The sequence below is a fragment of the Gymnoscopelus microlampas genome (assembly GCF_963454915.1).
Source record: "Gymnoscopelus microlampas genome assembly, chromosome: 2".
Lineage (NCBI taxonomy): Eukaryota > Metazoa > Chordata > Actinopteri > Myctophiformes > Myctophidae > Gymnoscopelus > Gymnoscopelus microlampas.
Genome location: NC_139939.1, coordinates 2,391,873 through 2,410,301, shown reverse-complemented (window position 1 = coordinate 2,410,301; position 18,429 = coordinate 2,391,873). Strand labels below are relative to the sequence as shown.

General features: G+C 42.7%; 2 protein-coding genes across 4 annotated transcripts in view; one reads left to right on the top strand and one right to left on the bottom strand.

The window, feature by feature from the left end:
• The window catches only part of LOC311036991 (glutamate receptor 2-like), a gene marked incomplete at its 3' end in the record, with an annotated part of 142,340 nt that overhangs the window by 39,262 nt on the left and 84,649 nt on the right, over window positions 1–18,429 (bottom strand). For all 3 annotated transcript variants that reach the window (XM_084046018.1, XM_084046019.1, XM_084046017.1), the window contains exons 5-13: window positions 18,034–18,108; window positions 16,982–17,035; window positions 16,048–16,206; window positions 14,836–15,003; window positions 13,053–13,157; window positions 12,465–12,572; window positions 10,228–10,291; window positions 9,719–9,861; window positions 2,211–2,426 (exon numbers count right to left, since the gene is read on the bottom strand). In XM_084046018.1, coding sequence (XP_083902144.1) covers window positions 2,211–2,426; window positions 9,719–9,861; window positions 10,228–10,291; window positions 12,465–12,572; window positions 13,053–13,157; window positions 14,836–15,003; window positions 16,048–16,206; window positions 16,982–17,035; window positions 18,034–18,108 — 1,092 coding nt within the window. The remainder of the gene's footprint in view (window positions 1–2,210; window positions 2,427–9,718; window positions 9,862–10,227; window positions 10,292–12,464; window positions 12,573–13,052; window positions 13,158–14,835; window positions 15,004–16,047; window positions 16,207–16,981; window positions 17,036–18,033; window positions 18,109–18,429) is intronic.
• Window positions 1–18,429, top strand: part of LOC311037051 (H-2 class II histocompatibility antigen, A-S alpha chain-like) — a 256,812-nt gene that overhangs the window by 236,053 nt on the left and 2,330 nt on the right. The gene's annotated exons all lie outside the window — the stretch shown is intronic.

Below are 18,429 nucleotides of genomic sequence, written 5' to 3'. Positions count from 1 at the left end.
CGTGAGAGATCTACAAGCTATGGGGCAGAGACGCCACCGTATCTTAGCAACAACGACAGCGCTCACTCTCATTGGTCGTGTCACGCTAAGAGCAGTTTCCAGACAATGGCATCGCAGAGAGCTTGCTGTAGCCATCAGAGTCAGTCGCAGCAACGACGGACAGGGAGCTGTGATAGCTGGCATGTAGCTAACGCTAACGTGGTTGTTGTCATGCCTGCAGCGGCTGTGCAATCACTTTGTCAACAATGCACGTTCGTGTGGTGAATGTTATTATTGCTGCTCAGTTAGTCCATTGTAGATGGTGTATATTGTGGCCTTGTGTGTCTTCTGGAGAACTGTGTAGCTCCACAGCAACTCCAGTAACTAACGTAATTAGGGCAGTGGTTATCAACCTTTTCAGGCCGCCCCCCCCCCCCCCCCCCCCCCCCAAAAATAATCATATTTGAACTGGGGACCCCCACATTTTGTTTGACTCCGTTCCACAAGTCAATATTGTGAACATAGCAGATCTACAAGCTCAAAACGCCTCACGTTGAGAGGCGTTGTAAGCTTGTAGATCGGCTATTTTCAACATGTTGGCCTCTCTCTTATATTATTTGACAATTTGGCCAATGTTTTATAGCAGGGGTCTTCAACAGGGGGTCCGGGACCCCTAGGGGGTCCTCAGAGTTACTACAGGGGGTCCGCCAAATCTTTGTGACATGATTTTTTTTTTTACATTAACCATTTCAACCCAAGCATCCCTTCTCTGAGGAGAACTTTGGCCAAAAATAACAGATACAAGCTCACAACGCCTCGCGCTGCGAGATGTTGCGAGCTTGTAGATCGGCTATTTTTGGCATAGAGTTATAGGTGTAGAGGGAAAAAAGAGCAGCAAACGTTTATCTGAAACACAATTTTATACAATATAGAGGGGGTCCCTGCTTCATCTCTCTCACAGCTAGGGAGTCCTTGGCCTCAACACGTTGAAGACCCCTGTTTTATAGTATAGTTTGTTGACTACTTTTGTTGCAGTAATGGTCTTTTCCTTTACTTTCGTTTTTTTATTGTCTCCGCCAGGCCGAAAGGCATGGCGCGAGAGTATGTTTTACCCCCTGCCCGTCCGTCCGTGCGTCTGTGGATAGCTAATCTCCCACATCGTTGGCTTGATCGCAGCCAAACTGTGCACACACACTCCCTGGATGCCAATTCAGGACCTCTGCCCCATTTTTTCCACATGGCCCTGTTATAGTGCCACCAGGAGGCCGCTTTTTGCAAAACACTTTTTTCACAGTACTCTTACATATTTTGTCCAAACATCACCATATTTTGACCAAAATGCCTCAATTTATGAACACAGCATGCACTTTCCGTACAACTTTGCACCCACATTCCCTATATGCCGAGGAAGAAATTCCACTTGAGATTTTTCTAATCAGCCTCATGGTGGCGCTATAACAGCCCGCTTTGTCTTTTTACCTTTAACATCACCAATCTGTGTAAAACTTTGTATGTGCACTCTCTACAGGTCAAGGAAAAACCTTTGCCCTGCATTTTTCACATCTACCTTTTATAGCGCCACCAGGAGGCCAACGTCAGGCCTCTCAATACTGCACATTGGTGGAGGAGGAGGGGCCGCAGGGCGACCGCACACATCGCTGAACCAATGGTAGCCCACGGATGTTTCCTCTGGAGATTTAAAATCTGCCCCTCTATGCCACATATCATCCGCGCTACAGGGTCTTCACTGACCGAGCCACGGCCCCACTGGCTCTCATGACGCTACGCCACTTATATGCGCTGCCAAGTGGCCGTGGGCGCTACGTGGGCGTGGCGGCGGGCTAGGCCGAGCTTCTAGTATATACAAGTGCCGCGCTACGAGCTTGTAGATCTGCTATTTTTGAAAAATCGTGAAAATGTGTGCAAATCTTTGAATATATATATATTTTTAAAGCGAACATTTTTAACTCAAATCTTTGCTTCTGGGGGGTCCCTGGAACAAGATATTTTGATGGGGGTCCGCGGCCAAATACACATAATTTTGGGGGTCCTTGACATGAAAAAGATTGAGCACCACTGACATAGAAACATACGTTTTTCAGAAAACTGTTGAGATTCAGGAGACATGTAGAATCGGCCTGAGGTCTTAATGCGTGGGTCAAGTACAGTACTCAAGTAAATGTACTCTATTACTGTCCAACACTGATTAGTAAAGGCTAAACTCTGCTCACCAGAAAGAGGACGACACTGACTCCTATGTAGGCGAACACGATGCACATCCAGATCTCGTAGGCCAGCGGGTCGAGGAAGGAGAACACTCCCGGCTTGGACTTCTGGGGCTTCTTGATCATGATGGAGATTCCCAGAGACATGAAGGGCTTGGAGAAATCGATCACCTCCTCGCGCACCAGGGTGATGGTCAACGGAGCCACGGCTATGTCCGCTTTCTGATAGAGAGAGGGAGAGAGAGAGAGAGAGAGAGAGAGAGAGAGAGAGAGAGAGAGAGAGAGAGAGAGAGAGAGAGAGAGAGAGAGAGAGACGGAGAGAGAGAGAGAGAGAGAGAGAGAGAGAGAGAGAGAGAGAGAGAGAGGGACAGAGGAACATCAGAGACGCATACTTCCAGATTGCAATCACTCCAAGGAGAGTTTGAAAACATGTAGTAGGGGCTGTTAGTGACACGATACTTCACTTTGTGATACAAGCGCCAAATTTTCCACAAAGTTTCTTCTGGACCTACTTGTTCACAAAAGCCCGTTAGCCACCCAAAAAAAACAATATGGCTGCCATTTTCCAAAATGGCTGCCGGCGAAAGACATGCTATGTGGTTTTTGACCTGGATTGTGATTGGATAATCCAATTTTGATTATTTTGGCATCAGAACATAGTTTTGACTCCCCCCCACCCCCTCCCCCCGTTAGCCATGCAAAAAATATATATATGACTGCCATTTTCCAAAATGTCTGCCGGCGAAAGACATTTTATGTGTTTTTTTACCTGTATTGTGATTGGATAATCCAAATGTTTTCTGAGGGTGTACTGTAAAAAGGTTGCGCAGAATGCGCACCATTGAGCTAAGGGACTAACGGGACACAGGTGGAGAAAAAAAACTAATCACAAGGTAATGAGACAAGACAGGAAACGTTACAACAAAATAAAACGAACACAACAGTAAAGTAAAAACTAAGTAACCACTTAAAACAGGACAAACAAACACATTACAAAACAGTACTGTACTGTTATTGTACAGCACTGTACTTTACTCTACTGTACTGTTCTGTTATTGTACAGCACAGTACTATACTGTTTTGCTATTGTACAGCACAGCACAGTGCTGTACTGTATTGTTATTGAACAGCACTGTACTGTACTGTATTATATTGTTGTTGGTTACCAGTTCACGATTTAGTGAAGAATCTAGGCCCTGAAAAATCCATTGGCATCCTTTCTTTCACACTTTCACTGGATGTGATGTCGTGTCAACCTTTCGTGGGAAAAGGCAAAAAGACAGAAACCCGGTAAGTGTGGCCTGAAGTGTCTCATGTCTTCCAGAAGCTCAGTCAATACCCACCAGTAACAGTGCATGACAAGAACAGCACTGGTGATGGGGTTGATGATGCAAGATTTTACCTGTTTGCATGGAAGCAGAGGTCCTATGATGCCATTCCACCTACAAGGGCATCTCTTGCACATCATTTGAAGCATGCCACTTATCAAGTTGCCCCTGTCTGAAGCCAGGTAACTGTATGTCAAATGTCATACAGAGAGCCCTGCCAGCTGGGGATGGCGAGCAGAAGATGACATTTGGCAAGTAGCGTGGATGACACTCTACAATTGCCCAGATTTGTGAACAACTGACAAAAGCCGGTGCAAGACTGAACGTCGTGGTAGATGCAAGTGCTACCGCTTTGGCGTTCAGTGCACACAGCTGAGTGCCTGCAAATGTGACGATTAGAACAATTTGTGATCCAGACATTGGGGGGGGGGGGACTCATATGTTGATACCAAAATAATCAAAATCCAATCACAATCCAGGTCAAAATACACATAAAATGTCTTTCCCCAGCAGCCATTTTGGAGAGTGGCAGCCATATTGTTTTTTTTTTGCGTGGCTAACGGGGGGAGGGGGCGGGGGGGAGTCAAAACTATATTCTGATGCCAAAATAATCAAAATTGGATAATCCAATCACAATCCAGGTCAAAATACACATAAAATGCCTTTTGCCTTAAGCCATTTTGGAAAATGGCAGCCATATTGTTTTTTTTTCGCGTAGCTAACGGGGGGAGGGGGCGGGGGGAGTCAACACTATATGTTAATACCAATATAATCAAAATCCAATCACAATCCAGGTCAAAATACACATAAAATGTCTTTCGCCAGCAGCCATTTTGGAAAATGGCAGCCATATTGTTTTTTTTTGTGTGGCTAACGGGCTTTTCTGCAAAAGTAGGTCCTAGGCATTGTTCATGCCAAATTTGGCACTTGTATCACAAACTGAACTATTGTAACATAAAAATGGACTTAGTGGCCCGCACTAATGACTGACCCATTCTAAAAATGGATTCTACAAATGTCTTCTAAATTGTCAGTTTTCTGATAAACTTATGTTGCTATATATCAGGATCAAGGGTCAAGGACCCCCAACATGTTCATTTATCAGGAAATGAAAAAAACTAAATATATTTTTTTCAGGAAATGAAGAAAAATCTTATATTTTGAAAACAAAGCAATACTGCCTCATCAATGTTGGCGGTGTGTGGTCATCACAGTGGTCATCACAGTGATGTAAGTTCACTTAAAGAAAAGTAATATTTCTGAAGTGTGTGGTGATATTTGTCTCCGCCAGAGGTGGAGACTATGTTTTCGTTCTCGTCCTTCCGTGTGTCCGCCAAGCTAACATTGGTCAAGCTTCACGTGACACGTGACAATATGTTGAAAGGGTGTGCTTTGATTGGCTAGCGAGACGCATGATGAAATAGTAAAAAAAACATAAATGTGTTTTTTTTAAGTGCATAGTCCTATTTATAGGGCTATGCACATGTGTCATGTGTTTGACTAGCCAATCACAGTCCTGAATAGAGTCAGCCAATAAAGTCAGCCAATCATATTACAGTGATGGAAGCTCACTTAAATAAAAGTATAGATTTGCATTGAATGTGTAGGGGTTAGGGGTGTACAATGGTGGCCAATCACGGTGCCGGGTTAGGGGGGTACAATGGTGGCCAATCACAGTGCAGCGAATGTCGATGTCCAAACCTCACATATAGGGGCGGTTACACCGCCCAAAAACTAGAAAATGTGCTCCTCGGAGCACAGGTCTCCGCCAGTACTGTTCCTGATTAATCCTGTCTTACCTATTTATATTACATACAGTGGGTGACCATTGACTTTGTCGCTTTTCATAAGAGAATCACTTCACTCATTTGCCTCACCCGCTTTGCAGTAAATTTAAGTTCCAAAAACTACCACAAGGTGCCGCTTTGGAGTCACTTTTTTTGTGACAGAGAGACAGACAGACAGACAGACAGACATACATACAGACATGCAGACAGACAGACAGACAGACAGACAGACAGACAGACAGACAGACAGACAGACAGACAGACAGATAGATGTCTTATATTATTATTAATAATAATAATAATAATAATAACTAGCAATAATTACGTGTGCTTAGAGCGTTTAAATTGGGTTTTCTTTTCAGCGTCGGGCAGTCAGGAACGCATCTCTGTCATTTTAGAAATGTTCAGACACACATTGGTTTCTGTCTGTCTGTCTGTCTGTCTGTCTCAAAAGTCCGTGGAGAGAGACAGACAGACAGACGTCTTATATGTTTTTTTTTTTGTCGCATCAATTTCTGTATATTACGATTCTACCTCTTTCCTCTATATATGAAAAAGTCTAGTTAGTGTAGCGGTTAAAACTGATGTCCGGTGATTTTACGACCGGGGTTCGAATCCCACGCTATAAGCATGCTGACCTGCTATTTTTACTTTTACTTCTACTCCACTACATCTCAGAGGAAAATATTGTACTTTTACTCCACTACCATTATTTGAACGCTTTAGTTACTAGTTACTTTGCAGATATAAATCATTACATTATAAAACATACATTATTTGCCCTATTTCACATAGTCTATTTGAAAATGGCCGATCTACAAGCTCACGCATTGCGACGCATTGTGAGCTTGTAGGTCAGCTATTTTCAAACATTTTTGTACTTTTACTTTGATTGAACTCAAGTAACATTTTGAGTTCATCCATGACCGTAACAGACGACCGTCATGTGATCCATGGCCAACAGCGAGGCGTTTGTTTTCATTCTTATAAGACCGCGTGGCTCATTTATATGCACGTGAAAGTAACTAAGCGGAAAGTAACTAAGTACATTTACTCCATGTCCACTTGTTGCTGACGGTGGTAGTGTACTGTAGGAGCAGCGCTGTAAAAGCCCCAAGCGTCATCGGTGCAGGAAAGATGCGTATTTGGTTGTACACACGGAGACGCAAGGGTGGCGTTTTCAGTCGGAATTCAAATCATGATGCAACACTTTGTGAGCTTGTAGATCGGCTATTTTCACTACCAAGAAATCTAAATGGTTGAGCTAATATGTGTCAATTTGGGGGTCCTTGATGGGAATAAGGTTGAAAACCACTGGCCTACACCATTTCTGCCCATCCCTCTAACTTCATGTAGGCGCATTAAAAATATAAAAATTGGCCGCTCTGAATTTGTATCTGAACAAATACTTTGATAGAAGAGATAGGCCTACAGAGGTACTGTAGGGGGGAGGGGGAACCTGATAGCAGAGTTCCTCACTTGGCTTATTTGGAATAGGCTGCATATCATTAACAAAACCGGTTTGGCAAGAGACTGGGCCAGTGTTGTAGGCTAGTGCTAATTTTGGAAGTGGGGGAGCACGGTTCTTGAGCGGATTGGAGTTTTTTTTTTGTTACTTTATTTCGGTTTTAGGGTTAAGCTCTGATCCACCCGTCCCCCCCTCCCACGAAAGCCCCCCGACCCCCCGCACGCAACCACTCCGCCGCGCTGCGCTAAAACGCACTGTCTGTGCCTGTGGTGGCCAACTGAAAGCTATAATAACATAGTAGTATGACAAGGGTGCCATTATATTCAATTGTTTTGTGGAAAACCCATGGCTCATCATGCTTAATTAAAGAGAGACTCACTTGTCTTTTCTTAGTGCTTTTCATTGTTTGGACAGAAGAAATTGTAAACATTTAGCCAATATTCGATCATCATTAAATAACAGACAGTGAACTGGTGACAGCATGTCATGGATAGCACATTAAGTCTTAAACAATATTGAGGAGGAAATAAGTATAAACGAGGAAATAAAATAAAACAAACCAAAAAGACGCCAATAACCCCTGTCTTATAAAAACTGCCAAAGTGGGTCGGGGTTATCTGACATGACAGGCTGTGCCACTTTGTTTTTTGTGCTTTCTGCCGTGCGATGTGCTCGCAGCCAAGTCTTGACATAAGGCTCTGGATTCCAGGACCTGAGCGGAGGTCCATGCTGTCTAATAAACATCAGAGCCGACACACGTTCTGTATGCAGTCGCGAACGGAGTGATGTTATTATGAGGTTCAATGTTCATCAAACTAAAGCCGCACACGCATTCTGCCGAGCTGCATGGAATGAGCATATTACAGTTAATAAGGGGTACAAGTGCAGCTGGTACCCTTCTCCCTCCACATTCTATGTAGGCCTAGGCATAGTCCCTAAAAGCATTCACTGAAGATTTTTCTAAATCTCACCTGCACAACCCAATAAGAGATAATTAACATAACCGGTTTAGCGATGAATAGACTGGACAAGGAGCACATGTCGTTGAAGAGTTTTTTGGTTTGCAGTTTACTTAAGTAAAAATATCAATACTGCAATGTAGAAGTAGCCTACTTTGTTACGAGTAAAGTATATATAGGCCTATATTATATTAATTTCTCTCTCTGTGTCTCTCTCTCTCTGTGTCTCTCTCTCTGTGTGTCTCTCTCTCTCTCTCTCTCTCTCTCTCTCTCTCTCTCTCTCTCTCTCTCTCTCTCTCTCTACACACGGCATAAGTGCACACACAGAAAGCACAGAACGTATGACCCCAGTATATATTAAATATATATATATATATATATATATATATATATATATATATATATATATATATATATATATATATATATATAGTGCCACTGAACCACCACCACAGAAATACAATTTGTCAATTCAAATGAGCTATTGGCAAGAGAAAAAAATATGTTTATTTTCCCGTCTCGTTTTATCAATTAAGACGTTAAAATTAAACTAATGTTAAGCTCAGCATCATGCTATCTAACTTTATTTGCTTAATATTTTGCTTAATATAAATGTCACATCTTGTACTGTAAGCAACAGACAGGATGTTTCTCTGTCTTTCTAGGAAAACCAGTGCCTAAAAACCCCAAAACAAACAATTTTGCTATTCAAATGAGCTATTGGCATGATAAAACATACGTTTACATTTTCCAAAGCAAGTGTCAAAACATAATACAAAAGTGTAAAGTAATGTATGTACAGTTTGGAGAGGATATACAGTAACTAGTAACAAATATATTCTTGCTGTCTGCTGTGGGCTGTAGGCAGCTGTAGGCAGTAGACCGCTGCTGCCCCTAGTGGCACAGAGTGGAAATCATACATGCCCTGCATGAAACGCATGAGAAGAATGAAAAAAAACGACAAAGTCAATGGTCACCCACTGTATTGTCACGTGTCACTTGACCAATGTTAGCTTGGCTGAGACGGACACACACACGGAGGGTAAAACTCTCCTGGCGGAGACAAAAAATCACACCCCATTCATATTTAGAAACAACAGTGGTCATCACAGTGATGGAAGCTCACTTCGAAAAAATATAAATTATTTTTTGAAGTGCGTGGTGCTATTTATAGTTTTTTATTTCATCATGCGTCTCGCTAGCCAATCAAAGCATTGGTGACAACATATTGTCACGTGTCACGTGAAGCTTGACCAATGTTAGCTTGGCTGAGACGGACACACACACGGACGGAGACGAAAACATACTCTCCACCATAATGGCGGAGACAAATATCCATGAATTCTAGACTCCATGGGGTGACTAATCATTTTTTTTGAGTGAACTATCCCTTTAACCCATTAAGGCTGGGAACACATCCGTGTCATTTTTTAGATGTCTTTGTCTATTAAAAAATAGCAGATCTAGTGCCGCGCTACAAGCTTGTAGATCTGCTATTTCAGAAAAATTGTGAAAATGTGTGCAAATCAGTATTCTCAAGTGAACATTTTTAACTCAAATCTTTGCCTCTGGGGGGTCCCTGGAACACAATATTTTGAGATGGGGGTCGGCAGGGACAAATACATAATCATTTTGGGGGTCCTTGACGTGAAAAAGGTTGAGAACCACTGAGAGCAACATACGTTTTTTCAGAAAACTGATAGGATTTAGAAGACATTTGAATAATCCCCCAGAAGCACAGATTTGAGTTACAAATGTTTGCTTTAACAATATATATAATATTCAAGGATTTAAACAAATTCTCACCAATTTTCCAAAAAATAGCAGATCTACAAGCTCGTAGCGCGGCACTCGGTGCCGCGCTATGAGCTTGTAGATCTGCTATTTTTGAATAGCCAAAATAATCTAAAAATGACACACAGATGTGTTTCCGGGTCTAAATGGGTTAACACAGATATTCAGTGTGTCTCACCCCGTACACCAGCTCTCCGACCATGCCGTTCCAGATCTTGGTCTCTGCGTCTCTCGCGCCGTACTTCCCGTCTCCCACAATCCTCAGCTGGTAGCGTATCCCACAGTGCTTTGCGATCTCCGCTGCCAGGTCGACACAGTAGCCTTGTAGTGGGATTACACACACATACACGCACGCACGCACCCACCCACCCACCCACCCACACACCCACACACACACACACACACACACACACACACACACACACACACACACACACACACACACACACACACACACAGCGTAAGCGACAATAGTGAGTGTAATAAAACAGGGAAAAAAGTCTAACATTCACAAATACTTTAGCATGGATAAATACTGTAAGTATTGCACTACATAACACAATATTTATTACAAATATCACACCAGTTGGTCAGTGTCATAAGTGTAAAGCAAAATGATTGATGTTATCAGCATGCACCCAGATACCAATACACGCACGCACGCACGCACACATATGCTGTACAAACCTTCATAACGGTCATTGTCCTGAAACAGCTCGGCATTCTTCTTCAACATCACGTAGGGAGCCTCCTACACACACACACACACACACACACACACACACACACACACACACACACGCACACGCACACGCACACGCACACGCACACGCACACGCACACACACACACACAGACACACACCCATTGATTGGCAAGAGAAACTAAAGCACACACACTTCCAGTAGGCCAAGGAAGAACTTGTACTCCTTTCGTTTTTATCAAACACAATCCAAACATCCATACGCACACTGCCTGCGAAGAATCCTCTATATCCGGTGGCCTAACACCTTCAACAACAAAGAACTGTGGCAACCTACCAATCAAAAAAACACAACGGAGATCCTCCAAAGGCTTTGGGTGATGGATAGGCCACACTCTCCGTAAACCAACCTCGAACACAAGACAGTACCTCAAGTAGAACCCCCCCCCCCCCCCCCCCCCTCTCCTCTGGCGCTGTTTCGCGCGAAACAGCTGGCGCCGAGACTTGGAGGCAGATGCCAAGAAAATGGGGCCACACCTGGGGACAGCTGGAGAGGTTGGCACAGGACTTGAGATGCTATAGGAAAAGCACTTGTTGACGGCCTGAGCCCCAGAAAGGGCTAATAGGCGTAAGTAAATAAGTAAGTCACGTTTTGGTCTATAACTGTATGACCTTAGGTCGTACAACCACACTATAGTTTCCCGCCTGGATTCCTTTGTTCGTGACCCAACTCGCCATATATGCCACGGCGATTTCCACCGGACTAGTTCTTCAGCAATTTAACATTTTCATCAAAACACAAACTGGAACCCCACATTGGAATTGCATGTTGAGGGGCCTCAATAGAACTCGCCTCCACAACCACTTTTACGCAGTGGTGGGAAAAGTACTCAAAATTCACTCAATACCGCAATATAGAAATACTCTGTTACAAGTAAAAGTCTGGAATTCAAAATTGACTTGAGTGAAAGTACAAAAGTATTGGTATCAAAATATACTTAAAGTACCGAAAGTAAAACGTACTCATAATGCAGAATGTCTCATTTCACAAGTTTTTGTATAAGAATCTATTGAAAGATTGGTATCCATTGGTATCAAATAGCCTTGGTGAAGCCCATCACAGCTCCACCTCCACAACAGTGGTGGTCACTCCGGTAGGCTTGCTTTTGATTTGATTTGATTTGATTTGATTTGATTTTGGTAAAAGATATACAGTACAAGTAAAAACCATTCACACTATAACTTAAACCCAGGATAACACATTAAAGCATAAGGAGACACTTGTTTCCAATGTGGTCCAGCAGCTGCACTCTTCATTTTATGTTTATCAAACTTCCTGGCCGAGGGGTTTTAATCGTCGGTATCGCAAAAATAATCTGCCGAGTTACTTTTCTCAGGAGATAATCCTGTAACGTAACAAGTTACTTTTAAAAGTAACGTTACCCTAGCCTGGGAACCAGAAAAATCTGCCAGTGCAAAAAAAAAATTGCGATTTGGGTCTGGCACCACTCCGTTGTGAATCCATGTCCTGCTCCCGAAGTCTGGGGTGACCAATCAGGGCCCAGGATTCAAATATGGGAGACTGTAATTGGTAGTTGGTTGTACGTCTAACCAATTGCGTCCAGAGCCATTCTTTTGATCCCGCCCCTTGGAAAAAAAACGTCCTCATAGAAGCACCAGACTCATATCCACGCAGTGATATAGTCTGGCCATGCGAGGCTAACGTTAGCTAACACTGAGTGTGACAGTGGAGCTAAAACATTGCAGAGTTCAGGAACCCTGATGCTGGATATAGGAGAGAGTGTAGCAGTGGCGTGCACAGACATTTTGAGGGGCAGGTGCTCAAGTAAAAAAAAAAGGGCACCTTGTGCGGCACGCGGAAACGCCGGCTGCCCTAGTAGTGTGATATTTATTACAGGCGCATCTTGTACGTCGTAATTGCATATGTATTTGTTTCAATAGCCATATGCTGTCTGATGCAGATGAGTAAACTAAAAAAAGAAGAAAAAACATTTTTTTTCTTCTTCTTTTTTTCTCCAAAAGGGCACTTCTGGTCCAGAGGGCAAAGGGCAGGTGCTCTAGCACCACCTAGAGTCTATCTGTGCACGTGCCTGGAGTGTAGGGCAGGGATCCAGGAGATCCTGAGTTGGCGTCGGCTGGTCTGCACTCTGGCATCGCTCACGTATAAACAAACACACATAACAACAACGGTTGACTGGTACCAGTATAGTGGTGACGATGACGGTTTTGTTCTCCATTCCGTTGGTGTCGTTGGGGTAGATGTCCATCTTAGTGACCACCATCTTGTCCACCTCGTTCCAGTAGCCAATCTGAGAGAAACACACACACGCACACACACGCGCGCACGCACACACACACACACACACACACACACACACACACACACACACACACACACACACACACACACACACACACACACACACACACACACACACACACACACACACACACACACACAGAGATACACTTTATGTAGTGTAAAGACATTGTAATAAAGGATATATGTTTTATAATGTAATCATTTATATCTGCAAAGTAACAAGTAACTAAAGTTTTCAAATAATTGTAGTGGAGTGAAAATTCAATATTTGCCTCTGAGATGTAGTGGAGTAGAAGGAAAAGTATAGACAATTGGAAATACTGTAGTAAAGTCAAAGTACCTAAAACTTGTACTTAAGTACAGCACTTGAGTAAATAAACTTAGTTAAATTATTAAACTAAATTTACACCACTGGACTTGTGTAATTGTATGTTTGTAATGCTTGCAGACTGTGCGTATCGCCTACCTTCACAGGTCCATTGTTCTTCAGTTCCATGATGTTAACAGAGTAGTTGACTCTTTTGCCATACTGGTCAAACTGAATAACCCCTGTTAAACCATCCACACGCACCTAGACGCACATGCACACGCACAAACACACGCACACGCGCGCACACACACACGCACACACACACACACACACACACACACACACACACACACACACACACACACACACACACACACACACACACACACACACACACACACACACACACAGTGCACAATGGAGTCTCTATGTCAGTACAGTTGCTATACACACACTAAATACATGAGTCACCGTTTAACTCTGGGGAGAGGGAGGGATTCACAAAATATTGTGTGGACGCTATAAGACAAAAAGGAACCTGCAATGCAATTACTTTGCAATAGGCTCTATACACAACAGCCATATTGGGAATGAATTGGGCCCCTTCCTTACTTCCTTCACAGGTGTCACCAATATATACTAATTAAGGCGCTGTTCCATTTAGTGTGGTACTAGACCATACCCGGTCGACGCATCCGTGGGGGGATATGCGCACATGATCTGGCAACCCGGTAGGCAGTTCGTCCCATAGCTGGGCAGCCCCGTAACCATGGCGACAGTGTTTTACACATAAACGCTAATAAGAAGCTGAGATTTGATGAAATTGAAAAACGGGCTTCACAGTTAAGTTCAGATGGTAATGGTCAATGGCTGTGTGCAAAATCAGAGCAATTGGTCCAGCCACTGAGGAGAACCGGGTAGCTTCACTCACGCACCACTACAGAGGTTACTAGAATTATAGTAGGATTATAGTAGGATAGTGGTTGTCTTATTTTCAAGGACGCCCATGACTCTGAGAGTGTACAAATGGAACCAAATGGACCCTTAAGGGTCCATTTGGTTCCATTTGTACACTCTCAGAGTTACACACCCACCAGGGGCCATTTGGGAACCAAAATGGAGTGTTTCTAGTGAGCCAACATGCACGATATCAGCACACTGACCATAATGGAACAGAGCCTTCATTAGTATCATTGGTAACACCTGTGAAGGAAGTAAGAAGCGGCCCAATTTCTTTCCAAAATGGCTGCTGTGCATAGAGCCTATTGCCAATAAGTAGCCACAAGCAGTTAGAGTGAAGGTTCTTTGCGTCTTCAGTGGATTTATAAAGCTATTTCTAAAAGCTTTATAAGATAAATATATTAAAATATTTTCATGAAGGGCATTTATAAGGGGTGTCACACCCAGACCAGCAAGGCAGCAGAGATGGTAGCCAGGTGATGACATCACCCCACCGGATGATCTAATTGTATTATCATTAGGAAAACGGCTGTCTGTATTGCTTCCATTGTTCTCCTCTGTGGGTTGACCAATAGACACACAGGCATTGACCATTGACATAATTATGAAGAAAGTGATGCTCATGTTTCACTTTCTCCAATGCTGTGTGTGCATTTTTTTTAATTCTAGGGAGTCCCCAGCTAAATGTGTTAATACTGCGTCACTTTTAACCTCTTTATCCATTTATTCAGATCTACAAGCTGCGCAGTGCGTCACTTAGTGCCGTGCTGCGAGCTTGTACATCTGCTATTTTTTGAACAACATTTTGAACAAATCTTAACACAAATCTTCTCTTCTTGGGGTCCGTGCCACAAAACATGTTTGGGGGTCCTTGGCTTCGAAAACGTTTGAGAACCAGTGCCCTTATAGGGGCCCTGGACCCCCTGTTGAAGACCCCCCATGCTCCGTAAGTATATCAATCAAAGCAAATGATTGTCACCTGTTTGAGGGCTCGTTCGATCTCCACCCCCTGAGCCCAGGGCACCGCCGGATTGGCCAGGCAGTCTCCACTGTTGCCACGGCGACTCATGTCTATTCGCTGCTTGTGGAGGAAGCGGAAGGCCTCCGTCATCACCTGCACCGCGTCGTATGTGAGCGCTGATGTGTACTGTAACACACACACACGGGCACACACGCACACGGGCACACGGGCACACACACACACACACACACACACACACACACACACACACACACACACACACACACACACACACACACACACACACACATTAAGTAAAAGTCTGGAATTCAAAAGTTACTTGAGTAAAAGCACAAAAATATTGGTATCAAAATGTACTTAAAAGTATCAAAATTAAAAGTACTAAACTGTTTTAAAATAGCCTATCTATAAAATATGGTATAAAATGCGGTATAAAATACGCGTACACACGTGCACACACACACACACACACACACACACACACACACACACACACACACAGACACAAACAGACACACACACACACACACACACACACACACACACACACACACACACACACACACACACACACACACACACACACACACTCACACACACACACACACACACACACACACACACACACACACACACACACACACACACACACACGCACATATATACACACCGCACGCACGCACACATGCTCACGGATTAAAGGACTTATGTCTCAGCAGGATTTAGGATAAAAAACTTCGTCCATACACTCATCTTCAGTAGACTTGACCAGGGGTTGACAGTAACTATTAAGTACATTTACTTGAGTGCTGTACTTTAGTAAATGTTTGGAGTATTTGGTCTTTTATAAGATAACTTTAAATCCACTACGCAGGACTCTTATTGGGACCCAAACGTACAAAAAAAAAGAGTATGAATATAGTGGAAATAGCCAAACTACAAGCTCATGCGTCTGACGCATTGAGCTTGTAAATCTGCTTTTCTCACTATGTCCTTTCTTTCAAATTTGTATTTATTTCTTATTTATGTATTCATTCATTCATATTTATTCACTAAAGTTTTCAAATACATGTAGTGGAGTAAAAGTACAATACTTGGATCCAAGATGTGGAAATTGGAAATACTCAAGTAAAGTACAAATAACTCAAAAATTGTACTTGAGTAAATGTACTTAGTTACTTTCCACCACTGCTGCTGGGTGAATCTTACCCGGATCCTGCTATCTGCTCCGGGGTATTCCTTCTCCTCCAGGGCCTCCCAGCGCTGGTCAAACTTTGCCACCAAGGGGTCGTCGAAATCCACAATCTGGAAGCCCGACACGTTGGCTCCTCCGTACTGGATCTTAGACAGGTCACCGTCTACGAAGCCCTGATGGGAAAGACATGGAACGGCGCAGTGGTGGAAAAAGTACTATTTTGTTTTACTTAAGTAAAAGTATCAATACTCAACATTTACTTGGGTGAAAGTACAAAAGTATCGGTATCAAAATGTACTTGAAGTACCAAAAGTAAAAGTACTCATTATGCAGAAATCTTCCATTTCGTGTTTTCAGAATGTATACAATCCTTTGAAAATAGCCGATCTACAAGCTCACAACGCGCCGCGATGCGACGCGTTGTGAGCTTGTAGATCTGCTATTTTTCAAATAGCCGAAGTCTATAGAGCTGAAGTGGTTAATGCATGTTTTACAATAATATTTAAAATCACAAAGTAACTAGTGGCTAAAGTTGTCCAGTAATTGTAGTGGAGTAAAAGTACAATATTTGCCTCTGAGATGTAGTGGAGTAGAAGTAAAAGTGCTGAAAATTGGAAATACTCCAGTGGAGTGAAAATACCACAAAATTGTACTTAAGTACTTGTACTTAAGTAATTACAGTACAGAAAGAGTGAACAAATGGAACCAAATGGACCCTGACGGGTCCATTTGGTTCCATTTGTACACTATCAGAATTACATTTGGTCCCTAACTATCTATCATTTAGCTGGGGACCCCCCGGAACTCCCTCAAGGACCCGTGGGGGTCCCCGGACCCCACTTTGAGAACCACTGTACTAGACAAATAGACATAATTGTTCAGACATTACTAGTCACATACCGTAGATATAGTTTGGTCAGACGCTATCAGAGACAGACAGAGACTTACCAGATTAGCGATGATGTAGTGGTATCCTTTCACATGCCTGCCAATAGTGATAATCTGGTGGAAAAAAAAAAAAACACATTTTAACATTAAAGAGCTAGTGCCATGTTTTTGCACTTTTTCTGTTTTTCATGTGTCTATGAGGTTGATAGAACTTCATTAAGGCCTGGTGGTTTTATGGTGTTTCATGTCTTCTCTGACTATTTGGAGTTTTTTCCTGGAGGCTGAAATCTTGAGGGTCAAACTTGCCAATAGAGAAACAGCCCTTTAGTGACATCACAGAGCCCCCAAAAACATACCCTCCCCCTCATTATCATAACACAACAGGTGTGGGCAAGAGGAGGAGGAGGGACTAGGACAGGTGGGTGGTGCTAAGGTGGTGGAGGAGGTGCTAAGGTGAGAACCAGGCATACTTAACCCTCTAAGACCCAGAGATGCTTTAGAGCAACAATTATAACTGGAGGCGTGTCCACATACACTTTTTTTTTTTTTTTTTAAATCCTTACATAATAATAATACCTTATGATCAGGTTTTAGGGTTGAAAAATATCATGCCACTCCATCTTTAATGTAATGCTTTGTTTAGATTCTTTGTTTTCTGTGAACTCAGTATCATGCACGAACGCAAGCACACACGCACGCACACACAAGCTGTGACTATTATTCACAGCTTTTGTGACAAGTTTGGTACGGATCGGAGCAACAGTGCGCCTCGCACGTCTGTATGTTACGTTTGTGACTCATTAGGCAATTTTAATATAGGATTCAAAAAAAGGGGATAACAATAAAAAAATGAAAAAATATACTAATATTAAGATAGTAATAATAATATTAAATGTTCTGTTTCGGCCATAGTACATTATTGGTAACGATCATTGGCAGTAATTTCCTTGTGTTTTTAAGTTATTTTTCATATATGCAATCCAATATTGAAGGACAAAAACACAATTAGGCCTAAATGGACAATCACAGTTATTTGTATGACAATGAATCCTCATCAAAAATGACAAATCGAGACGCATGGTATTGGTTTAGTGTAGCTACTGTATACCAACCTGTTCCATAATGTCTTTGACCTTGTCTTGTTCACAGTCCAAGATGATACGTCGTTCTCTACGGATCTCCAGGTCCTAAAAACACAAACAAACAAACAAACAAACAAACAAAAAAAACAATATCCCGGAAATTCAAAAAACAAACTTTAAAAATGTGAGGTCAAAGCGTCATCTACATAGGACAATAGTGTAGCAAAATGTGTTAACTATTTTACTGCCATGGACGCGGTAACGCAGTGGTCCACAGTGCCATGGACGCAATAACGCGTCAAATAGTTATAGCACGGCACCGAGTGCCGCGCTATGAGCTTGTAGATCTGCTATTTTTGAAAGAACGTGAAAATATGTGCAAATCTTTGAATAAAATATTTTTTTAAAGCGAACATTTAACTCAAA